Below are 27,740 nucleotides of genomic sequence, written 5' to 3' on the forward strand. Positions count from 1 at the left end.
GTGTGGGACCCACAAAAATAGATAATTTTTCTTTACATAATTTTATTAAAAAAATAAGTATAAAAATATAAATATAAAACAATGAGTCAGCATTCAAACAGCATGAGTTCAGTGTATGACAGTTTTCCTACAACATACACTTTCCATTACATATTAACATCTATATGATGAAATGAATTCACAGTTTGACAAATAACCTGCACCAACCATTCACATCAACATTGCTTGTCAAACAAAGATAGCAAATAGTATATAGGATGTCCATCATTTAAAAACACTTTGTACATTTAGAGTATTTAATGGAGTTGGCTGGAAAAGCCACTTGACTCCGTCCCTACCCCCCCCAAACCCGGTCCAGTGCCATTAAACATTGATAGTATACAATACTACTATCTCTCAGGTCAATTACAAAACACACAGTCCACACTATAATTCACAAAAATCCTAAAATTCAAAGGCATCTTCACTGATTATGACCAAAAACAGTAAAACTTTGAGAATTATACTGTATCTCAATTAATGAGAAAATTCAACTCAGTTCAAGTCTTAATTTCCATCCATACAGCCTCCACACCTGGATTGCAGTGTGTGTTTGTGCGTGTGTGCAGACACACACATGTCTAAGAGAATCAAATAGACAACTAGTTAACTAGCAAGCTAGCTAGCAAACTAGACAGGTAGACAGACGGTCAACTAGCTGGCTAAGTAATTAGCTAGACAAATGGCTGCCTGGCTAGTTAGTTAGACGAACAGGGGAAAAAAAAAAAAATTGGCTTGATTAAAAAGCAGAAGCCATCGTGATTCTTTCTAGGGCTCTCTGTCGACGCTCCTCCCTATGTACATCTCTGCCAGCTTTTTGAATTGGGGTCCCCAGTTGCTCAGGTAATCATAATCCTGGTCCCCCTCCGTGGCAGCAGACTCTAGTGAACTGAGGGATTCTGCCAGTGACCCACTACCCTCATACGCATATGTGGCCAGGGAGTCATAGGGGGGTGCTGTGGGATCGCCGTCATTCTCCTGAAGCCTCGCATTGATGAAGTCTCTGACATCTGTGTTATCCTTTATAGGTGATGTCCTCCGAAAGGGAAACAGCATTTCGGGTATGATGTCCCTGCGTAGCTTGTTAGCATCCATCACCTCTGGGTTGCGCAGCGTACCGATATCAAAGGCTTGAGTGTCCTCCTCGCCGCCCCCTTCATCGTTGTAGCTGACAACGTTGTCTCTGACATCCTCTTTGGAGATGATCAGAGGCTCCTTCTTCCTCTGCCTCCTCAGGGCAGCAAACAGCACCACGATCACTACACAAAAACAGTTGGAAATACAGAGAGCAAAAGCTCAGCGTAAGACGAGTGTCTACTAACATGTGTCACGCATTAAAGAGCGCAGGGGGGGAAAAGCACAGACGGGAGACACATTTGCTACCAGTGATAAATCCCCAACACTGCCTCAGGCATTCTCTTCCTATTATTAAAGGTTCGCCGAAAACCTTTTTCTTTTTCGTTTTTCCCCTTGAATGGCACATCCACTGTATAAAATGCACAGTGGTTGGAGGATTATTTTATTCATACACTCAGCACATGACCTCATATATATCATCTCCTTTATTCTTTTTCAACAGTAAGACAATCAGATTGCAGTGTGAGCTGCTTCCACTGAGTGGCACTGTGTTGCCAGCATGTTTTTAAATAGTTCTTCATAGTTCTTCAAAAAGCAGGGAGTTTCTCTTTTGGGAAATTAACAAATCCTGCTTGACCTATGCTCCTCTCCTTCAGTTGCCTTTTTTGTCCTACCAGCAGGTACTCGAGTTGTCTACCTGCCTCCCACCTGGGTGTTAATTACAACATGGGTTTTGTCGGGGGCGGGGTTGACTTTTTAAAAAACATCTCAACGAACATTTGTGACTGACCACTGCCACGTTTTAGACGGCACAGAGGACCAGATAGGGAGAGACGTTCCAGCTCAGTGCCTGTCTGTACGTGTCGAGCGGAGGTGAACGAGACAGTCTGTCAGGGGGGTTCAAGCGCGAAAAGCATCTGATAATGAGCAGATGTCATGATATTTTGCTCAAGAGGAGAGAATGACGTTTAACCTTCAGTCTATGTAAGCGAAGATCTGCCCACCACCCGAATCAGAATTTGAAATGTGGAATTATATCAAGCACATGGTAGAAAGCTGGTCATTTCTGATCAGTTTCATCATGCATCAGTAGTTTACTCAGGGAAGAGATCAAATAACACATCTAACTCCAAACAACAGATTGGGTCAGATTCAACACGGGGAAAAGCTTAGAGGCTCCAAATGTAAGTGTGCACACGCATAACCATGTCTGCACACGTTCATTAAGATACGTTTCTTGACATTTTTTTCTATTGATTTGTCTTCAGCATTATGCAAGGACTTGGCATTTACAATGTCTGGTAAGTCAAAAATACTTCTATCAAGTACTATGCTTGGCCAAGCAGGTTCAATGACATTTGAAACCCATTACCTATTGATATGCCCTTGACCATAAACTCAACGCATCTCTGCTCTTTGCTTGGTAAAACCATAGGCACCAACTAGTGTTACATAATGCATTAGATCATGAGGAGGGCTTGAAGTGGTGCTTTAGCTTCTCACAGGCAGCCTTCAGCAGGGGAAATACACTGGCTGTTTTGTTAAATAGATTTATAGCCTGATGGATGTTCGGGGAAATCAAACAATATAACTAGATATGCAAAGTAAGGGTTATTGATTAGACCAGCTGAAATTTTTAACTGTTAGGTATATGTTAAGTCCCCCTGTACAGGGGATTGTAGCTATGTCAAGCGAATTTGCTTCTTTTTTACAAGTCTAGGCAACAAGACATAAAGGCCAACAAACTACATGTCAATTTGTCTTTCAGCCTTAATGCCCAGAAGAGTGACCTATGTGCCCTCTGGAAATGTGTGAAATGTAAGGCCTAACGGCTTGGCTCTTCAAATGTTCACATTTTTAGCCTGATTGTGAGTTTGACCAAATGTGCAGTACTCAAGTCTGTCAGTGAACATCTGGTTCACAGGCACAAGTCGTCATATCAATTTTCTTGTGCGTTCTCAGTCGAATGATTTCTTTCCTCAAGATTGTGCATCAAGTGAGAATTTAATGAATTTAACCTCTTCATGCCGGAGTTGCTAAGCTACTGTTAATGGTTCGGTTTTTATTTTCAGCTACACACTGAGCTTGAGATTAAATAACTGATATTAATAAGTAAGAATGCTATTAAAAATATAGGTTACAATGTCTTATGCCTGTTTTTGGCCTCTGAATTAATTTCAGCATAAGGTTGTACTCCACGACTTTCTTTAAGGTTGGCAGCTCTGTGACAGTAGCTCTGTGTGGTTCTATTTGTCCTTGTCTGTACTACACTTTAAATATCTGCATAACTTTACTGACACATAGTGATATAGATGTCAAAATCTTATCTCAATATACAATTGAACCTATATGGTGCAGAGTTAATTTTAAATAATGTTTTTCTGGACTTTGTTAATCAAAATGAATCTGGATATATATTTAATGTTACAGCCATGGCTGGGAGAAAAAAACATATTTTCAGTTATATTGTATTGATTGCAGAGGGTAGGAAGCCCATGTTTTCGATCAGTGTCCTGTTTTGTAACGGTTTATGAATATATCTGCCTTGTAATGGAAGAGATATTCACTAGTTTTTTTTCCCCCCATTTCTGGGCACTCAGCAGCGCATACCTGAGCCATGTTATTGACTCTAAACTGGCCCCCGCATATGAAAGAAAGGTCTGTCTGGAGGTGCTTGTTTTGTCCTTTTGTGTGTCATGTGGCCGTAGCAAAGACCCACCAGCATTACAAAATGAAATCCACCTGGTCGAAAACCATTGTATGCTGTGGCAACGTCATTAGGATTGGTTTGTTTTGGCAGGGACCACAATGCTAAAAGGACATGCACTTCTGAGCACATTTACTGTACAGCCAATTGCAACTATTATTATGGGACTTTTAGTTTAGGCAAATGTATCTTTGGAAATATTAGAAAATAGAAAAATGTTTGGCTTTGCACAATGTTGTGCCATCTTTTGAGTTACTAAATTTGACTCTACAATCAAAGGATTTTAAGCATTTTCCAAACCTTGACAGGGTGTCTTCTTTTTTTTTTTTTTGTGAGTCTGACACATTGAAAAATTAGCCTGTGATAGAGCTTTAAAGCAAGTCAGGAAGCCATCATTATTTAGCCTGGTAGGTAGAGTTGATACAGAAACAGCTGCCATGTCAGCGAACAGATTCCACAAGTGTTCCTGCTTTTGTTTATAGTTTTAAAATGAACCACACCTTTCAAAATCTTCCCCTGTTCTCACTAAGTTGATGTTTGATTTTAGGCAATATAAATGAAACAAGTAAATAAATGAACATGACGACAAAATCGAAGGGTTTAAATATGTGATCACAAAACTGCACGTGTGTGTATACGAGAGGACTTACTGAGGAGAATGATGACACAGAGCAGTATAGCCACAAGAGCTCCAGTCGTAAGACCATCTGAGAAGGGCAGGACCTCGGGGTTACATGACTGCATGTTTCCACGGCTGTCACAAGCACACACGCGCACAATCAGTGTACTGGTGCTGCTCTGGATGGGGTAGTCGTTGTCTGAGATCACGACAGGCAGGAAGTACATGCTCATCTCACGCCGGCTAAAACCGCCCCTCCGAGTCACTATATTAGCAGTGTTGTCTGCAGGAACACGGAAATTGCAAAGCAAGTCAGTGATGAGGTGTTTAACTTCGATGATCCTAAAGAAAAAAAAAATGTACCGTATGCCACCCAGTGTCATACAGAAGAACAATGATTGAGTGTTAATTGACCCAAACTGTGAAAATATTTGCTAAAACAATTTTTGTCCTTCAAAATAAATTAAAACAGGTTAGTGGAAAAAATAAAATTTGATCATTCTGACTTTTCATAAATAGTTTAAATCAAAGTCGTCAATCGGGAATGAAATCTTCATAAAACTGTAGTTTAATTTTTTAATTTAAACTTTTATAAATTTGTTTGGGAATTGTAATAAAAATAAACGTTACCTTCCCTGTCGACGATGGTGAAGTTTGGGTTGGTTGGACTTATACTGAAGACAAACTTGTGTCCAACAAGTGGTTCATCTGTGTCAACAGCACTTATTGTCTGAATCAGCTATGAAGAGCGGAACAAATATGTAAAAATGTATGAAGAAACATGAGGGCTTCTTGTTCTGAAGATATAATCTAAAATATTAAAAAGAGTTTTTTCTGCGATATCTCGATTACACTCATTCATTTGTGTACATTATGATTTATTGTTATAAAGCAACTCTACAGGCTGGAACATCTGCAAGGTTAATAACACTCTGTAAACGTAAACAGAGGCCAATCAGATACACACTAATCTGCAATTTGGAATGCTGATATAATTTATTGATTTGCTCTTGCTAAGTCAGCACAGTTACTCATAACATAATGATGATTCCACGCAGGTGTGATGCTCAGTGTTGTGCAAGTTCACATATGTCAGTAGGGCTAGTGAAGCCTGCAGCCTCCCCGCTCCGGTAGCACAACACCTGTAACCCACATCGGACCAAAGCCACTACCACCTGTACAAGAATTGTGGAGAGGATGTTCGGACGAAAGCCACATAGCTATGTGGTAGATTTTGTGACATGGTTAATTGAATATATTCACCTAGAGTCTGGGCCAAACAAATAATCAAATATAAGTAAGGACAATTCGGAAAGTATATACTTCATACAAGAAATACGAAAATGGCCATCGTAAGTGGCATTTTGATTGAGCACATTTTCTGTAAATTCAATCTTGATATTTCATTATGGGGATATGAAAAAAACTATATTGGAATTTTAAGTTTTGGTCATATCACACAGCCCTACTTCACAAGAGCTAGCTAAAAACTTAAGTAATTCATACTTTTTCATTCCAAACCTAGTCCCCAAAAATGACCAGTTACTTTTTGTTTATCTATCACACCTTAGGAAACTTAATTTTCATTGTCCCTGAACGTCTCCCATGTGCATCAAGTGAGTGATACTAAAAGGTACGAGAGAGCTGGCTGCTGACCAAAGTGTAACATACATGTGAGCTTTTGCTTCTCACATTCAAAGCTATTGTAAATGCAGATGTTCTGATCAATAGAGAAGGAAAAAGACCTTTTAAGGAGCGGCGCTCTTTTCAGGTGTTCATGCACAACACTGATCATACTTCATCTCTAAAACTGTCAAAAAATCACTTGGATTTAACAGTCACACCCTTTTAGCCATTGCATTTAATATAAATAAATATAAATAAATGAATAAATATACATGATTATTTTCATTGCAGTTTGAACATGAAGACTTTCAAGCACCTGTCCTGCTTTGACATTCTCGCAGACAAATGTGTCATAGGACATTGCAAACTCAGGGGCGTTGTCATTGACGTCCAACACCTTGATGAACACAGGAACCCGAGTTGTCTGACGTGGGTTGTCTGAAATATATGAATGGATAAATAGCTATGGTGGAAAATAAAAAAAAATACATTATGGTAAAACCTTTTCAAGGACATTTAGGATCAGCAAAACTTATAAATTTAAGCATGACTTACTTATTTCAGTAGCCACCACAGAGATGTTGTGCCATTTGGACATTTCTCTGTCCAGTGCTTTGAGCGTCGTGATGGTGCCATTCACAGAATCAATGTTGAACAGCCTCTCGAGATCCGTATGCCGATCGATGGAGTATCTGAAAGAATAACACAAAAAAAATCTATCACGTATATAGCAACACATAACTGCATAGGAGTCTTGAGATTCTGTTTTTGTCATTCAGTGACTGGAGCATTTGGATACATGATGTAGTTTTCATAAAATGTAGTGCGGTTTTGATCCCTTCTTTCTGAACAGATCAGTCTTCATAAGATGCACACTGAAGTACTTCTTAACTTTTATAAAAATGTGTTTTACACACTACAGTGCTTGTTGTTTCCCAAAGAAAATGAATTCAGTTCTCACCATTGTCAAACGATGATACATCTTTCCTCTTGCCTGCACATTTGTCATAGTCAACTTTCAAAATACAGTGAAATTTGAATATGCAACACAATATGCCGTGTGCCATGGGCCGAGAGTGGCGTATTTCTGTGTCAGAGACGGGCAGGCGCCATATGTGTGGAATGGCGGCACTGAGCTGTGTGAATCGATACGGCAAATTAGGCTCTTTCACTTTGACTTTGTGCCGTGCCACAGAGAGCTTACATAATTGTGGGAAATAAACAGTGTCTGTAGTCGCATCACAGGGCCGCCACCATCTTCCACTGGGAAATCACCAGGAGGGAACCATGAATAATATCCTTTTCTTCCCCATCCACAGACACGTAGGGTAGGCTGATGGGTTAGATTTAGCAAAGTGGGCACATTCTCGTTCCTGTTCTAGAAAACTAATAAGAGGTGACTTTATGTTTCTATGTGTTGCTGGTTCTTTATTGATTTTACACTAGCATAATTAAAGGTGTAACAATAAGTTTTGAAATGGTCAAGTTACCACAGGAAATGTTACACCCACTTGGTGGAGGAAATCTTTCCTTAACAGGTCATTGATTAATGTCTATGTTGACCAAGTACTCAATTTCCAAGGAGAATTCATTTCTTGTGAAGAGGTTAGGGATGGATTTAGCATTTGGCTCCAACAGTCTGGCACTCCAAACACTTCTCTGGTAGCTTACTTGACTGGCTTGTTGTCAGCATCGGGGTCCCTGGCTGACACCACGCCAACGAAGCTGCCAGCAGCTGTGTCCTCATGCACCTCGATGATGTAAGGGTTCCTGGTGAAAACGGGGGGCTCATCCACATCCTCTACAGTTACCCTGACCGTGGCGTAGTCTTTGAATTGCAAACCATGGATGAACCTTGCATCTAAGTAGGTGTTTTTCACCTCCACTCTGAACTCGTAGTCCCTCTTACTTTCATAATCCAGTGCCTAGAGATGAAAGAGCATCAATAGTCAAGCTGTAGACTTTTCCATAAAAAACAGTCCGCCTCCAGGATTTTGATAGGCAGTGCATTGCATTTCATTTGTCTGCCTTTATCTTATTCATACTCTAAATTCTAAGTTACAAATCCAAGTGAGGAATACTGATCTGAGAGATCTTGGGGGAAAACTAAAAAGAGTTTCGAGCAAAGGAGTGTTTTATTAATTTCACAGGCTTGGGGTATCTGATTTTACACTGCAGTTCAAAAATAAATTGGCGTCTTTTCTTACATGAATACACATCATCAGAGGGCTGTTTCTAATCTCGAACTGTACTATTTTGTCTTCCTATTGAAGCCAAACATACATATTGAGAGCAGAAAAAAAGAGTCAAAGAAACTCATAACATTTAAAGAATAAAACTACACTTAAAGAAGTAATTTGCATGTCTGGGCACCACTTACCCATAACCATACAGTATGTAGCCATCTTTTGATAAGTGCAATACAAATATTTTAGGTATTTATGATTGGAGAAACTCTAATACATGTGAGAAATCAATATTTCCATTTTAAATAAGTGCTTGTTGCATGTGAAGACTGTTCATTATTCAATACTGTATTATAGTATAGAAGCTCACAACACGGCACAACTTGTTCGTTGTGCCGTGTTGTCAGCTTCTCTCTCTCTCTTTCTTGTTGTTTTTTTTTCTTTTAAATACTATTGTTTTGTGGGAGTTGGCTTGTGTTATGGCTGTTTTTTTTTTTTTCATCTTTCATTGTCCTTGCTTATACACCTTTCATAAATTTTCAATCATCTGTAAAGAACTTTGAATTGGATTAATCCGTACGAAAGGTGCTATATAAATAAAATTTTGATTGATTTGATTACAGTGCACTTGTCACAGGCAGTGCTTTCTCTGATTGCACAGTCATTATTAATAGGTAGTTACATGCAAGTTTGATGATAGTTGCAGACTACAAAGCACAAACCAATTACTGTAAGCTTTTAAAGCCCATCACAGGGAAGCAAAATAAGAGGCATTAAACTGTTACCTTTTTGATTACAATGACTCCCTCTTGTGTTGTTTGGTCAGTGACAATGTTGAACGTGTCGTGACCACCGACAATACTGTATTCCATTTCAGCATTTCGCCCGACATCTGGATCATCAGCTTTAATATGACCGATGGCCCCTCCAATCTCTGTAGACTCCACAGCAGTCACACGAAAGGAATCTATATGTGGCAGGGGACACATTTGTGTGGCATAACTATGTCTTAGATACACTTCTTGATGATTTGTGACATAAGGTCATTCGGGTCTCTTACGGTTTGCAAAACGTGGCGGGCTGTCGTTCACATCGGAGAGGGTGATACTGACTGTAGTGGTTCCTGTAAGTCCGCCCATCTGTCCAGCCATGTCTTTTGCCTGGATGACAACCTGGTAGTTTTCCTTGACTTCTCTATCCATGCCAGGAAGGGCTGTCTTAATGGTTCCTGCAGGGGGGGTGGGGGTAGTTAAATTGAATGCACTGCTCCTTCCTGTGCAAAGATAAACTTCATCTTGACAAATGCAGTTCACTTGCTGACAGTGAGCACAGTGTCTGGTGTTATAACCACAACATTTTTCAGTGCCATACAAGTCAAAGGTATGGTGGGCCTGATGGCTCAAAGCACTGTAATTTGAGAAAAAAAAACATGAAATATACAAAAACAACTTCACCAATTTGACAGGACAGTTGCAGCATTAAGAAAAGCGCTGCAAAAGCCACAACACAATGGAAATGGCTCCTGTAGCACTTAAAATACTTTTACAAATCTAAATGTTCGTCACATTTTAGGGCCCCCAGAAACATTGCTATGGCAGTTGTCTATGACGGTTCCGAGGGACACTAAAAGGTGACGGACCGCACAAAGGAGGTGATAGTGGACACATGATCCTGAAACGTGTATGTGGTAGGGTTTCACAACACCAGACCTTAGGTTAGGGTGGGAAATCACTGTGGTTTTGGTGCAGTCTCAGTGAAGCCGACAAAGACACACTCGTGCTTCAAGTCAATTTTGACTTTGACCATCTAACCTGAAACCACAAACTTACCTAACCATATCCAACAGCTGTGAGTGCCTCAATATATCAATTTGACAGTATTTTGCAGCTTGGCAGATATGTTAATAAAGTGCGTGTACTCAGTATGCTGATAAGAAATGTAACATGAACCAGGCACTATTGCATATCTTGCAAAAGCAATTTGCTGCTAGACATTTGTAATTTCTGGGAGACAAGGTTGCCATACTTCAGGAAAAGTGCATTTGTATTTTACTTTGTGTACAATGAATGTATGGAACCCTGCCACTGTTGGTTGAGTGAAACATTTATTTAAGTCATTTTGGCGTTGCTGAAATGCACCTTGGACATAGACTCTTTCAGTTTCATGCTGGCACAGAGGTGTGTACACTAACATTGACTGTGTCTTTAAGTTTTATAAGTCACAGGCAAACTGAGTGGTTGACTAAGTGGCCTCTTGTGCAATAAGTACAGAGAAAAGTTCATAAACGGGGCAGCTCTTTAAACCTAATGAAAAGTTCAAGCTGAAATGCATAACCTGATTAATGATGTTTAAAATAAAAATGTCAGCGCCTTTTGAAATAAAACCTGGGGATTTGTAAGATTAGTAGAACTGAGAAGCAGATCCTTAGTCAGCTGGTTCCCACAGACACTTGCAGTGCACAGATCTGTAAATAGACTTACGTAACTTTTGAAACTGCATCCAACAGATCCTGCTGGGTTCGACTTACCATTTTCAGAGTCCACAGAGAAATAGGGTTGTCCCTGTAGTATGCTATACACAAGCTTGGCACTGTTGCCGTACGTTTGATCATCAGCATCAGTGGCAGTCACAGTGACGACAGACGTACCTGCAAACGGCACGCGAAAAGCAGTGATGATACACACATTGAGTCAAGACCCAAATCAAATCAACAGATTCTTTTCTCTTCCTTTTCATAAAGAGAACTTGCTGTGAAACTACCAGCACTTTTCAGCAATGAATCCCATTGACACTTGTGATTCCAGCAGTGCCCCGATATTACTCGTCTTTTACTGGTAAACATTGACTAATCTGCAATTTTCATGTCAAACAACAGGGCAGTGGAGTCAGTCAAACTGTATACAAAGAGGCAGCGGTGTCTTAGTAAAATCAATCAAGGACATATTAGGAGTCATTTCTTTTGTGTGTTTTTTTTTTTTTTTTTTTAATGAAAGCAGGGCTTCTCACTGCAGCACAAGTGAGTAAAACTCAGCGTCCTAGTAGTTGGAGCCATTTTAAATATCAGGGAGACCAGAAGGTTCTGCTTCATCATGACTTTAAGTTTTTGATTTCCTTTAAGGTAATGCCTCATGGTATGGCCACCAAGGGTGATACTGTAAATAACAATTTCCCTGTAGCCTGTTAACAAACCATGAACGTTGATTCACATTAATGAGCTAAAAAGCTCTCATTTACACACATACATTCAATTTAACACTTTTACTGCTTTTACAATGACTTTAGGTTCACAACATCTTGCAATACAACTATAGCAAAATCAGGTTTTATTTATTAACACATCATTTTTTTCATTGCTACAACTGGGTCTAGTTATCTTTGCAAAAAATGCACATTTAAATGCATTTTTTTCCCGACCCCTTCTGACTGACTTATGTTGTCATAATTAGTATTGTAATTGTATGAGCTGCATGCTGTAGCTCATGGCCACAATTTCATATCTACAGCTGGAGTTTGACCCAGCAACTCTTTACTGAAAGTCAATCAATATGAAACAGTATCATCTTTCTTCTGACTAAAAATAGCCAAACAACACATTTGTAGGGATCCTTACAAAAATGTACTGCACAAGTAAACCGACTTGACAAGCCTACTGCTTTTGTGTGTCATTCCCATGCTAAATAAGCAAAGCTAATATCACAAATACATATTTAAGGTTAGGAAGTGCTCAGTTCCTCTGTCATCCTGTCGTTGAAGTCCCTTCCATTAACTTCAGCATAATCCACCCAAGCATTTCGATAACATGCACATTGCAAATACTGTCCTTGGCATTCAGGAGACCTCTGCCGCGTCCTGTGTGGGTCTGACACTCTCCGTGCATACTAATGAACCCTTGAACATCTGTCCCACTTAGCCCCAGCACTGATAGCATAAAAGGGAGTTGCTGATTTTTCATGGCTGGCTTGTTTGATTAACCACTGTGCTCAGTCTGAACATATAAGGCAGTTTATTAGTCTTGAGATAAGTAGTGGTGACCCTGACCCACCTGTTACTAGTATCCATGCAGCTGAGAAGTCTAAGCTCACTGCATTATGATTTCCAAATAATGTATTATTATTTGTCATATAGACAATTGGGTTTTGATTCACCCTGGATTGCTCACATGTATTAATTTGTGGTTGCACAATTGAGAATTGATTTCCAGTTGCATGCATTATTTCATAAGCTTTGTTTATATTCATACCGGTTGGTTTATTTATATTGCTTGAATGTAATGAACTGGAGGTCAATGAAGCAAATCCTTAATTGGAAAGACTGACAATCTAAACTTTCAATATTTCTGCCTATTAAACATGGCAAATGGCATTACATGTTATGAATGTCCAATGAGCCTAACTTAACAAATAACAATCACAAAAAACTTTGAAGAGCTGAATGCTGCATCACATTAGACCAGTCCAGCTGACTGATGCTCAGTTCAATCAACAAATCTAATAACTGTATAAGTACATCAAATTTTAAACGAGGATTAAATGCAATTAATTTTTTTATACATTTTGGTTTAAGAAAATAACTAATAATAAAAATAATACAGTGACTTCTAATACAGTGTCTAAATTAAGGGGCCGTATCGCACAAAAGACACAGCCTACAAAGCCTAACTAAAAGAAGATGGTCTGGTCGACTGGAAACTGGTTGGGCCACAAAGAATCCATCTGTTGGGACTTTGATGCCTGGGGAAAAGGCCACCACATGTCTCGCGTGCTTTTAAAGAAGCCTTCAAAATGAGACAACCTTGTCGGAATGGTATTAAACAATTGGTCTTCAAATGCACCATCACATGGATGTGACCCCTGATTTCAGTCACAGCTTTTGCCGAGCTTAAAACCAAATATAATGCATTCAGCCCTAAATATAACAAAGGACAACTTACCAACTTCAGACATTTCAGGGACACTGGCAAAGTAGATTTCCCTTGCAAATTTTGGCTCATTGTCATTGATGTCGTGGATTTTTATATTAAATTCAGTGTCTGCCTCCAGCTCTGCATTGGTGTTTCTATCCAGAACCTTGGCGTGGAGTGTGTACATAGCTTTCTCTTCCCTGTCCAACCTCTTGGTGGCATGAATGTCCCCAGACTTCTCATCGATCAGGAACAATGTACCTGCCCCATCTCCAGTGAGGACATATTTCACATTCCCATCACCTTTGTCCATGTTGGAGTGCAGCTGGAAATGAGAAAGAGACCCATTAGAGTCAAACTTTTAAAAATGTCATGTTTTATGGGGATATAATTAGAGGCACTGCACACGTTTCCCTCATTGACCTTAGCTACAGCTTTCAGTCCACCTTTTGTGCATCCATTGACAATATTGCGTGGTTGCTTGCTTGTTTTTTAAACTTTAGACAGGGAACTCTGAACAACATGAAAATATGATATAATAAAGAGTTGGATAATCATAAATAATAGTCGTACAATTAAGAAAATCAATTGCAGACTGTCTGTATTATCATCACATGGAGATTCTTTTTTTTTTTTTTTACTTTTCAAAATTTGTCAGAGCATCAAAAACAGCTGAACAGTCTTTGGAGACTGGAGAATAATGTTTGGCCAAGCTTCTCCGATTACAGGGATACTCCCATGAGTATTTTCTCTTCAGAAGTTACTGAGATCACTTTTTCCAGATGTTTCTCTCAGTTTCACCTTCATGTTCTGGTTGCCAATTCCCCATATCTCTCATTTTCTTTAAAAAATATATTACAGGTAGCATTATGTACCAATAACTCCGTACTGTTCACACACACTTTTAAAGTTTGTTTCTTCCAGTGAATTGCTTCTCTGAGAATTGGGGTTGTTCTATGCTTTACTGGGAATTCTTCTAAGTAAAAGTTGTGATTCACTTTCTAAACACTCCATGAAGAAACAGTGCTTGTGATATGCAGAGTTTCCTGGGAAATTAAAACATTAAATACAGTATTCTTTTTGTCTAAGGGGACTACATTTACTAAGAGCTACATTTACACCATGGTCTAGGTGTGTGATAACTTTCTGACATTCTTGTGACACTGAGGGGAAAAAATGGCTTAAACCCACTGGGGTTTAACATCGGTTTTTGTCTCGGAACAGAACAAGGCCTTGGCATCGACGGTGTCAAGTGTGACATACTCCATTACTCCAGATCAAATTGGTCTTAGATTTTTCTTCCTAACTGTGCCTTTGAAAAATGATGAAAACCTGTCCTATAGTAACAATTACTAAAATTAGTCACCGCTGACCCAACTATCACCTTGAAGCCTCCAAGTATCACTGAGGAGTAATGGTGGCACACTGCAACAGACACTTGATTCAAGCTCATTACTGTACTGGATCTGTCAGCAGATATATTTAGAGCATTGTCTCATGGGTTCACATTTTAAATGACAAGTAGTTAGAGACACAGAATGTACGTCAGTAACTTATTAATATTAATGTCTGCATGCTGTGAAGAAACTAATTATTTTTTCCTGCAGTTGGAAGGGTGATGTCAACAGTACAACTTTGGATGGAAATCAGAAATGTACTGCCAGAGTACTAGCTATTCTCAGGCAGAATAAAATAAAAAATAAAAAATGAGGACGCATGTGAAAACAAGATGCTGTCAAGTTCAAATGAACAATATGCAGTGTTTGGCTTTCATGCAGATGAATCCATTATCCAAAGTTTTTTTTTTTTTTAAAGGAATATCAGTCAGCTTGAAATTTCACATATTTGTGTTCTGGGACAGTCTGCTCATTGTTTGGGATAATGGAATATGAATTCTCTCCTGAGCTGTGCACTAAGGATTTTATGACACGTTTAGGATTTGAAGTCTGCTACAGCTATGGATTGTGAATGACGGTCTAATGTAGACAAGCAGGAGAGTGTTTGTATTAACTTTTGCATTGAAATTGGCTTCATATCTTTGGTATGCACAATAAATCACATGAAAAGAAATGTGTATAGTGCAGTAACCTTTTCCCCACTTTGAAATTCATATTCTGTGTATTGTTATGCATCTGCTGTGGAAGCCATTAGGACATGCTCACTAAGCAAAGTTTCCTCCTGCAACGTAACAAATTCCACTACTGATATCCAGAACTATCCAACTCCTTTCTATGCTTACAGTGCAGTAATTAGCGCCGTTCATTTTCAGACCATGTCAAACCACATAAATTACATTTTTGCAAATCTTTTCATTTTATTCTACCACGAGTTTTCAATGAGCCATGAAAGGAGCCTGCAACCTATGCAGCCAAGCTGTCTACAAGATAACACAAATTGTAGTCTTTGTAGAACCTTGTGGTATATGTGTTTTTACGTTTTCTTTTAGTCTTTGTGGGACCATACAGTATAAGCTCTTGGCGCATAGACTTGAGGTACTTATTGGATGTCTGTTTGCTTTGTGCATTTATGGGTAAACGCATCATCTCCTTATGTCCATGAATTTCTTAGTGATAATGGTTTTGTTCAAATAACTAACTTCTCATGTAAGGGTGTAAATTAGCTTGGCGCTATGCTAACAGCATTCTGTACATTTGTTTTTAATGTAGAATCCAAGCAGATCACAAACCACAGGCAGGTTTTCATATGTCGAACTGCACTAAACTCTCCATCCAATATGTGGAGTGAACACAATGTGTGTATACTACAGCTAAAAAGGCAAAAAATGGCACTGATACCCTTGTGTGTACTCAGAATGTGGCACAAAGCGTTTTCGCACAGCCTTAACAAAATCAAATGTTAGCACTACCACACTATATTTGCAGAGACTTTGTGGCTCTCCTTTCAAGGCCTTGCAACACAAACACAGCCTTTTCAAGGCCTTATAACAGAAGCACAGAAGAGAGCCTTGATGAGTTAAATCGCCTTGCACAAACACTGAGCAATTGTCAGTAAAGCAGCAAAATCATTGGCAATTCTTGTCAGGTCTCTGGTAAGCATTGCGCTGTGCTGCAAAGAGGAGATAGCAAAATAGAGGATCCGAAGGATCCGGAATAATTACTCTTCCTTCCTCTTTCTGTCTCTTAAGACATGGGCAAATGTCTTTAGTATTGGAGGACTGTACCCTAATGTATGTTATGCAGGTTAATTTTACAGCTTACAGTATCTGCCGTGCAGTCTGTAGTGTTTCATAGCTCATACGAGTTCTACAAAATGAATGCACAAAGTATCAAGCGAGGCCATGTAAATTTGCAAGGATACTCATTGACAAAGTGTTCCCACAACAAAGTCAGCTACCTTGAATGTTTAAATCTAGGGCACATTTGGTTTACAAGACACAATACAGTGAAACGTAGCAGGATTTTAATAGGATTTTGTTGACTTTAGACACACCACTGAAATGCTCCAGAAGCCATACTTTGTGGCTGTATTGCTCAGCATTGCAAGTCCTCGCACTCCACAGCCCTGCTTAAGAAGTAGGGCACCACAGCTGCACACAGTGAGGGCTCACACACATTAATGGCCCCGTGAAAGTCAGTTAAAATGAGATTCGAGGGTGTTATGCTTTATACACACACGGCCACTGCATAGTATATTTACCATCGTAAAATATACTACACTTTTTTTCAGTGTAGACAATTGCTGCTCAACCAGTTAAGTCCGTAAAGCCTTGCTTTTCGCTAATGCAGTTATTTTTCTTCTCATTCTGTGAGGTGTCACTCAGCACTACTCACTCAGTATGTAAGCCTCAGAGCAGCGTGTCTTCAGAGCGCCTCGGTAAGCAATACGAGCCCCTTTTATTATATAGTGCAGCCACGGCAGTGCACTTCCTTTTCAGTCAAGAAACGAGTTATACAAGAATGTGACTGTTCTTTACATCACATTTGATTGCCGTAATCAAGAAATCAACCTCAAGTGACAGTTGGTGAGTGTGTGGGTTGATTGGAGAGGTTTGATTGAATGTGAAATAAACAAGGTCTCCCACAGTGCTCTGCAAAGGCCATTAAATGATCTTTATGAGAACGACCATCAAGGCTTTGATGGCTTTATGCTGAGCATGAAAGTGCTTTTTGCATTTGGTCTAGGTTCTCCATCTCTTTCGTTCTGTTTCCCTCTTGTAGCCTCTCCTCCTTTCAGTCTGTTTGCTGCCTGGCCTTTCTTTCATAACCCTATCTATCTTGTTTGCCTGTATTGAATTAATTCTCTCTGTCTTTCTATCTATTTATTCATCGGCCTATTATTCCATTATTATGTTTTGATGTGATTGTCTTCAGCAGTTAAGCTTACAAGTCTCTTGTGGTTAGTCCAGGAATTACTTTGCCCACAAAATGTCAAAAGATTTTAAATAAATGCCCTTTTTTTTTTAATTTATCAGAGCCTACAAGGAACAGCACATTCTAATCATTTTCAAGCTAGAATTAGTGAAAGTTTATCATCTAATATTAGAGTAGTTGGCAATTTTCTCTTGACTGCCTGATTAACTGATTATCACAAGTCTGCCAGTCCCACTCTGTCATTCAGTTGATCACTTAATGTGCGTTCATTAAGTTGTTGTCTAAAGATGAGTTATCAATAAAAATAAACATGACCCCTTAGTGAGGTGATGGGCCGTTGTGTGCTCCCAGAACCGCTTCAGTGCACCTTGGCATTGATTCTACTGGAGGGATGGAAGGCAATACTTTCCTCTTTTGGGGTTTTGATTGTAGTGCTGTCTAACAAGACAGTCCAATATCTCGTATAGGTAGTGTCATTGCGGTATGTCTGGTGACTGAGACGGTGACGGCATATGATTTTTGTCTCACATTATTTTCATACTCATGCTTCAGTGACATCTTGTGGCCTATAGATGAGGACATTGTCATTTTAGCAGAGACCACTCCTAACAGGAAATGTTGCATAATTATTATTGGTTGTTTGTACCAGCAGCCAAAAAAAAGATACGCATTACCATTTGGCAACATCATTAAACGAGAAGGAGGTTCGATGGGTCGCAAAAAACACAGGACTTTCCCAAAGGAGACCAGAGTTGGAGTGAAGTGTGAAACCACTGCTATTCATCATTTAAAAACCAATAAGCTTTTCTGACCACATCTCCTCTGTCTCTAGGGCAGCACATGTGCCGTCTACAACATCAGAAAGATCAGACCTTATCTTTCTGAATATGTAGCCCAACTCATTGTGCAGGCACTGGTCTTATCTTGTCTCGACTACTGCAATGCCCTGCTGATGGGTCTACCAGAATGCACAATCAAACCCCTACGGAGGATCTGAAATGCAGCACCGTGTCTCGTTTTTGATCAGGCAAAAAGGACGTACGTCCCATTGCTCTTCGGGTCTCTGCACTTCCAGTAGCTGCCCACATGAGGTTCAAAGTTCAACAGCACCTTCCTACCAGAACAGCCACATTCAGGTCTAAATGTTTTTTTTTTTTTTTTTTTTCATTAACCCTAAATACCTTTTATTTGGCACCACCCCCGATGTCTTTGTGTTAAACTCCTAACAGACTGCTGGATTTGCATAGCTTGACCGACAAATCTTTCTGTGGGTCATGGGAAAGGTTAAGGACAAATGACCTCTATGGCCATTAAAGTAACCTGTCCAGCATGTACCTCGCCTTTTCCCCACTGACAGCTGTGATTGGTTCTTTCATCCCCTCAACTCTTAACAGGATTTGGCAGATTTAATATTGGATGGACGGATAGACGTTATTATTGAAACCCAAACCAGTTGAGCAAGCTTTTCTAAAGCCTCTTTTAGAGTCACTTAGATCTTTTGCTCTTGCCATCTTGATCCATAATCAGAATCACATGGGCCTGCTCACTATCTGTAAGCATGCAGCAGAGCATGATTTGATTTTAATTGTTCAACTGTACCATGCAGAGCACCTGTGTGAAAGCACCAGCATTTGTTATTTTTTTCACGTATTTATTAGGTGTCTAATAAAGGGAAAAGCCTATCTGTTCTATAACTGTCTATTCATCATTCATCGTACGTTGTTTTTGGGGCTGAATCACTATTATTTTATTAGCAATAATGCAATAGTTATTTTACCCAATCATTGGGCAGTCATTTATTAATGAAATGCAAAACATATAAATGGAATTCACAAATACTCAGAGGCCAGAATGATGTCTTTGATATAAACTGAATATCACACGTGTCTGTCTGTGGAGTAATTGACTATTCATTGTAGGTCTACTTGTTTTTATCTATCCAATCATTCTGTATTTTTCTTTTTATCTATCTATCCTTGAACTTGTTCTCTGCATATCTCTCTGTCACCACCACAGTCAGTCTCTCTCCATTTCCAACTCCAAAGTTAAACTGATTGGATTAGTGATACGGATCGCTACAGCTTCCTCTTTAAAGTAGAATGGGAGTATGTGACTGCCCTATTTCCACCACTCTGTAATTTATTAGGGCCTCATGTTTTTCTGACAGTTTAATAGTGAATGATATTGGACACAGGAACAGTGGAGAACCAGTGGATGTGATCGCTGTCGTGCCACAGACGCTGGGTGCCAGAAAGCATCAAAGAGCCTAGAAGAAAGCCACATCTCACTAGCCAGTGACATATCAACCGATGGCCCCATTTACTGTATAGTTAGCATTTGATTTGCAGCTTCATCACGTAACACTAGGTGAATTTCATCGGCCTTCTTGATTGATGTGTTTTCTTCTTCCTCCTTCTTCTCCTCCTGTGCCATTTATTTTTGCCTTTTCCTTTCTCTTCATCATATGAAGATAATGGTTTCTGCAACAGAAGTTGTCATATCCCCCTCCTCAACCTTGCAGAAGACACTTGTTTACTCCGGAGAATGAGGTGTGTGATGAAAGCCAGCTTCCTCTGAGAAAATTGGCTGTCGACAGTCACCTCATTTCCCTCCCTTGAGTTGATAACTGCAGCTTTCCCCATCACACCTGTCTTTCTAGTGCTAGCACGGGCATGCTGACAAGAACCTCTCTGATCTGGGTGGGTGGGGAGGAGGAGCACTGTCCCGAAAGTCTCTCTCTCTTTTTTCTTTTTGTCTGTGTGATTTTTAGGAAAATGTCTTGCAAAACCTGTAGTTTTTTAAATCTGGTCTCCAAACTGCTCTTCAGGCTGAGTGTTTTTTTTTGACCCTATGCAACACGTTAAATATGTTTTGGACACTGAGTTTGATGCAAATTTGCCACTCTCCTCCTTTTTATTTCTGCTTGTTTTTGTGTCACATTTCATAGTGTCCACGAAGTTGTCTTAAGGGATCATTTGGGAATAGAGAGAAGTCTTATTTCTTTTATGGCCCTGGTGGTTTGGCAATAAGACGAGGAAGTGACTCTGGTATTACTGACTGATTTGAGTTTAATATTATAATGATGAAAGCCACCCGAAAAGAATTTTGGTTTTAGATTTAACAGGAACTTTCTCACTAAATCATACTTAAAATAAAATAAATAAATAAATAAATTTAAAAAAAAAAAAGAGGCTCGAGGCAAAGGGAGCCGTTTGTGTGCACTTGCTGTGTATCTGATAGCTCTAGTTCACTGTGCCTCTAACAACCAGATTCCTGGCAGCCCATTTGTCTTCCGCCAATTACATTAAACACTACTTCAACAAGCTAAACCTTCTATAATTATTCTGCAGACAGAGTGTTTGGACACATTACCTTGCCGACATATTGATGGTCATTTCCTCCGTATTCCTCGAGCAGAAAGAATTGATTCCACATCCATCCACGTTTGGACCTCTGTAGAATCCTCCCATCGCTCTCTGCCATTCCAAACAGATTCCCAATATTCCCAGGTGTGAAAGGCAGGGCAGTGCTGGGCCACAGGATAGAGAGCATCAGGAGAAGCAGGACCTGATTGGTTATCATGGTATCCAATCAGCTGGTAAATGTCCAGGATAACTTCTGAATTACGGTAATAAGCTTGTGATAGGATGAGCACTGGAAGGCAGTGTCATCAGAACAGGCATTGTATTCCTCTCTTTGATGTCCTTTAGATCCCTGTGAAAAGAGAGACCTTTAGTCCAGAATCACTTTCATGGCACTTTTCTATCGTTCTTACCACAGGCTTTACATCCTAGCGGGGCGACGGAACCACTCAAGCAGCACACAAACTGCAGTGGGCAGCACTCAGTCATAAGTAATATTTTTTCTTCTATTTGCTTAGAAGTTAGAATAATTGTAACATGTCTAAGACTACCAACAATCATCTAAAATTGTTCAACTCCAGTTACGAAACCTACTTGGGGATATTTTTCAAAAAAGTAGTCAGATAATAATGCATGTAGATGCATATTATGCAGTAAAACCAGTCACAAATGTAAGTGAAGGGAATATCAAAACACAAAGTACCACTGAGAAGTCGGTGCATTTATGACACATGCAGTTTAATCACAGTAATTCTAACTTTTCATTTTTCTCATCAATTCAAGTTGAATGCAAAAGTTTGCCGCCCTTTATTTATTTATGAGTTAATTATAAGATAATTTATCAAGGGGGATACTAATTTGCACTAATATAATTTCATGACTGTGCTGTTTATACACTCCCTGACCATTTTTGTTACTTCTTATGATGAAGGAACATTTGAACTAGCTTATTGTTCATTAAATATTATGTTGATGCCTGTTTTTGCCATTTCAAAATACAGGGATAGAATATTAAAGACTTTCTTATTTATCACAATCTGAATGTGCAAATGTGCCTTTTTATAGTTGGATTATTTTCCATGTATAACTGGCGTGTAAATGTCACGCACTTTAATAAATCCAGTGGAGTTTACAACCTAAAGCACTTACATCCCAGTTGCCAGTGTTTGGAGAGTTAAGGAGTGAGCCACACTTCTCTAATTAGAAGTTGCATTACTGATGATATGCAAACAGTGCTTCAAAAGCCGGAGAGCATGTTTGAATAGCTTAATACAGGCAACTCTGGCAGCAGAATGCTCCTGACATGAGCGAAAGGCACTAGCGTGAAATGCTTGAGTGAAACTCGAGTTTTTAGTGTGTGTTTGTGTGTTTCATGTTCAGCTTCACTCCCAATGAGTTGCACTGCAAAACTACAGAGAAGCATCCACTACTCTATGTAGACATAAGTTGTCTCGCTGAAGGGAAATGTCTTCACAGTTCATCCTCCCTACACTTTCACCCAGTTCATCTTTGCAACCATTAGTGAAGGTTAATTCCATGGATTTTTTTTTTTTCTTCCCAAGCTTTCGTGGTGCATGCTCAAAGGAAGACGACTTCAGTAATCAATGCCCCTACAGTCCGGGCCAGGTATATGTCAGGTTTTGGCACTGTTATACGGCATTTTGTGTTATTGGGAGTCTTCTGATGGTTCACGAAGGCAGGGCTGGTCCTAAGAGGTAATTTAGGTATGCATGCATATTTTATGGTCTTTTAGAAGTTAATCCTAATAAATCTTTCCCTCTCTATCTAAAAGGGACCATTTTGCAGGGTCTTCGTATAATGGCTGGAGCACCAGAGTTATCCTGACAAGCATTCGCTCTGTACCTCAGGGAGTGCCGTGTGAAAGCACATGCTAGTTTATCAGCTGCTCCGCTTTTGTTCCAGAGGTCTTAAATAAGGACTGCTACATCAGTGGAGATACTCGCGTGAACAAAAGGCTTGTTACTGTCTATGAACAAATTAGTATCATGGTTCTATTGATGAAAGTCAAGTGCAGAATATAAATGAATGTAATCCCTTGAATAGAAAATCAAATATCTGAGCTAATGAGATTTCAACATAAAACATTGCTCATTCTTAGTCAGTCAGTTTAACTCAATTGAATCTGTTTAATCAGCGATAATTTCCGAATAACGCCCTCACCTTCTTCTGAATACTGTTTGACTGAGTTGATCCAATGATCATGGCCGTTAGACAATGTCAGAAGAATTCTACATGATAGAACTGACCCAAACTTTTCACGAAGAACATTGTTTTTCTTCCTGACACCCCCCCCCTTTTCTTTTCCATACCCATAATGTGGTATGAATGTGACACTCTGCATTTCCGAAATCAGGAAACGCCGCCTTGCAATTAATCTAGTCTGATGCTTGTGATTGCATTTTCTAATTGTCATTCCAGCCTGTCCTTGGGTCTTAATAGCATTCTGGATATTAATCTTTGATGTGGTGTGCCTATTAAGGATTAGGCCAGTGTGTCTTTTCAGAATTCTTCCAAACACTTCATTAAAGGATGAGTGAGCCTGCTGAATCCATGCCAGATCCTATAGACTCAAGATGTTTTATCTCAGCTCACCCTATGAAATTGTGGGGTTTATAAAAAAAAGTTGTTTATGATTAGATTAATTTATATGGCTTGGCATTAAGAGCAGAAATAAAAAGCGACAAAATTGTTAAATATGCATTTAAAGTGTTGTTATTCTTAATCTTGAAGACACATTCTGGCAAGGGTTCCGCTGTGCTCCCATTTTTCTAATCCGCAAAATTATGCATTCTTGTTTTGCTGAATAAGAATACCTTTGATCAGATATAAAGTAGCTGTTCATCTGGATATGCTGCCTAGGAAAGCACAGCCCTTGCACATTAGCTTGTATAAATCTGTATGCAAATACTGCACAGTACATCTCAAATCTGAACATGCAGGTTTCCCCACAAACAATCAACTCAACCCTGCAACTAAGCAGTTTTCTGAGTTTAGTAGGACAATAATTATACACTAGGTGCAATGTGTAACTAACTTATGGGTGGTAAACCTTTTAAGAGGTCTTGCATGCATAATAAATTGATAATAGTCTACACATGGAAGGACATAACCAGCCAAATTGACCATCTGTCCTCTGTGTTGCTTCAACCTTTGGCACTGAGATTATTGTCAACACACTCTAACATTGTGCTTTACACCCAGAACGTCCTCGCACGAATCAAACCCATGGATTGTACTGGGAGAGTGATTGCAAAGCGATCTCTATAGACCGTCCCGATACTTGTTTTTTTTTTTTGCTGTACATTATCATACTACTGGACACGTGGATGTGTTTATTCAGTGTTACATAAATGTGGGAGGGCGTACAGTGTACAACACCCCATGTCAGTGTCACTAAAATATTATGTTTATAAGCTCTTGAAAAGTCGGTACAACCCTTATTAGTGAAATTTTTATTTTCTTTTATCTTTTTAAATGCATCCGTCATCCGCCTTTGCTTTGAATGACACTTCATTTCTCCTGGGCACGGAGGATATCGGTCTTGCTCAAATGTGAGGTGAGGTGTTCTGTCATTCTTCACTGATGATTCTGTTCAGCTGCTCTTTTGCTGCATGGCTTTTGTTCTACCTTCTGCTGTGGGGAAAAAAAAAAACGCAGAAGCTGTCCTGTTGAATTCATGCTAGGACAGACTGGACCATGTCAAAAATTAGATGTTTTTCTTCTGACTTTTTAAAATGTGTATATTTTTTTTCCCAGTTCGTTTGGGATCATTGTTATGTTGAAATGCTTCTCTTCTGTCATCTTTAGTACTGCACCTTTTACTGGTAGTAGGACTACGTACTAACTGTTACTGCAGCTGTGTGCCAGCCTAGGTTCAGTGACCTAATGCACCTTGTATCTAGTCTCATTTTATAAAGTCTCAGTCTGATTGTTTTACTGCTTCTGTCCATCTCTTACCATGTGCACCACTGTAGAATTCGACAAAACAGGCCAAAGCTAAAATCTGTGCTAATTGCTCATGCACTGGGCCTCAAATTGAAATTCCATGTTGTCACCTTCATTACATAAAAGTTACAGGATTTTTAGATTCTGTTCAGCTTTTGAAAAATTTGGATTTTGAATTTAATATTTAAGTGGTATTCCACAGAGTTCTGTGTAATTATCTACCGTAAATTACCTCAGCCCTGCTACACAAATATCCACTAAATTGCAAATTCTGGCACCGAATTACCATTTAAATTGCAGTAGGTCATGTCGTACGTACAGTACTGCTAAGGAATGCAACAAGTGACTATATTGTAAGAAAAAGACAAACAGAGACAGTAATTGGGAGAGGACAGGACTAAGATGGAGAGGGGGCGGGGGAAGGTCGAAAGGTCGACAAGCGGTAAGCCACGATTTATTTCTTTGATCATTTGCACTTGCACTGTTTTTTTTCCAACATCACGATTTAGGACTAATCAAAACAGTTTTTTTACAGCTGCAAACATGAACTGTATATTTGAGCTGGGTGCTAGAAACGAGTAGTATGTGATTGTCAGTTTGAGTATCTCATGTGATTACTTGCTGCTATTGACAGACCGACTCAGACACGGTGTAAATCTAGCATGAGGGGCGTTGATGCACCAAGATTGCAGCACATGCACAAACCTCCACTTGGTGGAGCCCTAGACCTTCACAAGTCTGCCTTCACTGGCTGCAGTCTTTGGCAAACCTCAGCAAGCTTTACTCATGTTTTGAAATCCTCCAAGCAATTTTGTGATACAGTGCACACTTCCTCATTGAAAAGCTACTCCAAAAAGGGAGGGTGGACCTTTTCTTTTCTTGAAAGGCTTTGCTGAAAATTTAAATGTAACACAGAACCCATTCTGTAAAAATATATATGTATATAATAAATAACCTTATTTATGTTGAGTTGCCTTTAGAAGGATAAATGCAATACAGAAAAGTAGAAATAACTATAATGTGAAGTGAGGTCTGAGGTTAGCATAGCCAGGCTGCAAGAAAATAAATATACGATCAAAAAATACAAAAACAAGTAAATGCTAAAACTCACTTAAATTACCATATACATTTCTATCTTTTTTTATTTATTTTTTCGTGAAGAAAATTGCAATGTATTCCTCCACCAAGCTTAAAATTCCCCCACTAACATAATGTATATTGTCTTTTTCTAGTAAATAGTGATAATCAGCTAAAACCAACTGTATGAATGCTCATGAGAGCCCGTGTGCCTCTGGCAGGATGGATTTCCACCTCTTTTTTTGTTACAACGCTCAAAGGTCACTCCATATCTGACAGTAATTCAGGGAGCGTGTTAGTGGCTAATTTGCACTAAACAATAATGGCGTTACATGGACGACCTGGTGCACACTACAACACTCTAATACATCACATGGGTTACTGTAAAGCTGCCTGTGCATGAGGCAGCGGCACGGAGGACTAGACGGCTAGAAAGGGCAAACACGAGAGCAGAGAGGCTGGATTAAGTTTGTGCTGTGGAGGAAAGGCACATACACTTACTTATATATCATGCTACAAAATGCATTTTTTATTATTTTTTAAAGAGAGGAACTGTTCAGTGCCTCTCCTTTTAAACTACCCCTTGTACACCATAGATGGACATGGACTCGTGAGTAGGAGCCCAGTCATATAGAGATGTTCATATACATGTGCAAGTAGACCAGCTACAATGGCTGCGTCTCGTTTGTGGAGTCAGAATCCTCCTTGGGTGTAGCACTGAGCGACAAAGTTAAAGCTGGTCTGTAAAAAGGCACAGCATTATCTCCAAGCTTTGCCACTCACCCTAAAGTTATAAATCTGGTCTTGCACTCTGTGTGACAAGTGTCATAAGCAGAATGTCATGCAATTTAAAGGAAAAATTTATATAAAATGACAGTTTTGATTTGTCATACATCATTACTGAGCTTAAAGTTCCAATTTGCCTTATTTCTTTCCGGCACTGTGAGCATTTCTCATTTCATCACCCTTTGCACTTGAGTTAATTTTAAAGACAAATTAAAAATAGAGTAACAGTTAATCCAGTCATTTCATACTTAAGTCGATTTAACTGTTATCAACCTCTTTGAAGTTGCAACACTTTGCGCGAGATACCCACACTGCTGCATTAGTCTCGCTTTGTCACAGTGCAAGGAGCAGATCATCCCCCAGAGACTGGAGACGAGACAAAATCTAAATGTCTCCTCTAAGCATTAATTAGAGAAAAAGCCCTTACCTTTAGATTTGCACAGCTTAGCATCCATCTGTGTCACTGAGTGCGCGGCTACTGTGGTCCTACTCCTGAGCAGTGCTTGGTGGTGGAGAATCTGACTCCTCACGACTGTGCTTACATTCCAAGACTGACAACAGCACAGCTGGTGCGAATGTCTGTGTGTGTGTGTGTGTGTGTGTGTGTGTGAGAGAGAGAGAGAGAGAGAAAGAGAGAGAGGGTCCTGCTTGCTTCTCTCCCTCCCTCTATGCTTTTCTCTTTCTCTCTGCCCTCCCTTGCTCCATTTCTCCTCCTCGCTCTCTGGCTTCTCTCCCCTTTCCTCCTCTACACTTTCTTTCTATCATCTCTTTCTATGTGTGTGTCTCTTTCTCTGTCTATTCCTCCCTCCCTTCCTCCTCCTCCTTCTCATCCCCCTCCCGCTCCTCCTCCACTGCTCCGTCTCTATCCCCTCCTCTCTCTTTCTCTAGCAGTGCATCACTTCTGGCGGTGGATGTCACAGAGGCTGAAGCTGAGGCGACTCTGCCCCTGATTGGCTGCCATTCACAAGTTGGCGATAAAGAAAAGGGGTAGGGAGAAAAATGGGAAGAAAAGCCAAAGGAGGGAAAAACAGGTGGGGGAGGGGGGAGGAAATAGTGCCCTTACA

General features: G+C 39.7%; 1 protein-coding gene across 5 annotated transcripts; it reads right to left on the reverse strand.

Annotated features, from left to right (window-relative positions):
* Positions 1 to 46: 46 nt before the first annotated feature.
* Positions 47 to 27,461, reverse strand: LOC137104948 (cadherin-6-like). Of its 5 annotated transcripts, XM_067486849.1 has the most exons (12): positions 27,104 to 27,458; positions 20,858 to 21,199; positions 13,185 to 13,479; positions 10,782 to 10,901; positions 9,315 to 9,482; positions 9,040 to 9,221; positions 7,740 to 7,993; positions 6,624 to 6,760; positions 6,385 to 6,506; positions 5,073 to 5,181; positions 4,474 to 4,725; positions 58 to 1,298 (listed from the first exon to the last, which is right to left on the reverse strand). In XM_067486849.1, the coding sequence occupies exons 2-12, from the start codon at positions 21,065 to 21,067 to the stop codon at positions 808 to 810; spliced, it is 2,340 nt and encodes a 779-aa protein (XP_067342950.1). In that variant the 5' UTR covers positions 21,068 to 21,199; positions 27,104 to 27,458; the 3' UTR covers positions 58 to 807. The 5 variants fall into 5 exon arrangements, with proteins under 5 accessions (XP_067342954.1, XP_067342952.1, XP_067342951.1 ...); XM_067486851.1 differs by lacking the exon at positions 20,858 to 21,199 and having other exon boundaries at positions 55 to 1,298; positions 27,104 to 27,459; XM_067486850.1 differs by lacking the exon at positions 10,782 to 10,901 and having other exon boundaries at positions 55 to 1,298; positions 27,104 to 27,459.
* Between the last annotated feature and the right edge of the window lie 279 nt (positions 27,462 to 27,740).

This window comes from Channa argus, chromosome 19 (assembly GCF_033026475.1).
Source record: "Channa argus isolate prfri chromosome 19, Channa argus male v1.0, whole genome shotgun sequence".
In the NCBI taxonomy this organism is placed as follows: Eukaryota; Metazoa; Chordata; class Actinopteri; order Anabantiformes; family Channidae; genus Channa; species Channa argus.

What these genes read in the sequence shown, in the direction of transcription:
- LOC137104948 (XM_067486849.1), bottom strand. Translation starts at nt 21,067, where the DNA reads ATGATAACCAATCAGGTCCTGCTTCTCCTGATGCTCTCTATCCTGTGG. An exon ending in CCCTGAAATGTCTGAAGTTG is followed by an intron (nt 10,902 to 13,184) that starts GTAAGTTGTCCT and finishes TGCCGTTTGCAG; the next exon opens with GTACGTCTGTCGTCACTGTG. An exon ending in GAGTCATTGTAATCAAAAAG is followed by an intron (nt 7,994 to 9,039) that starts GTAACAGTTTAA and finishes TTTCATCTCTAG; the next exon opens with GCACTGGATTATGAAAGTAA.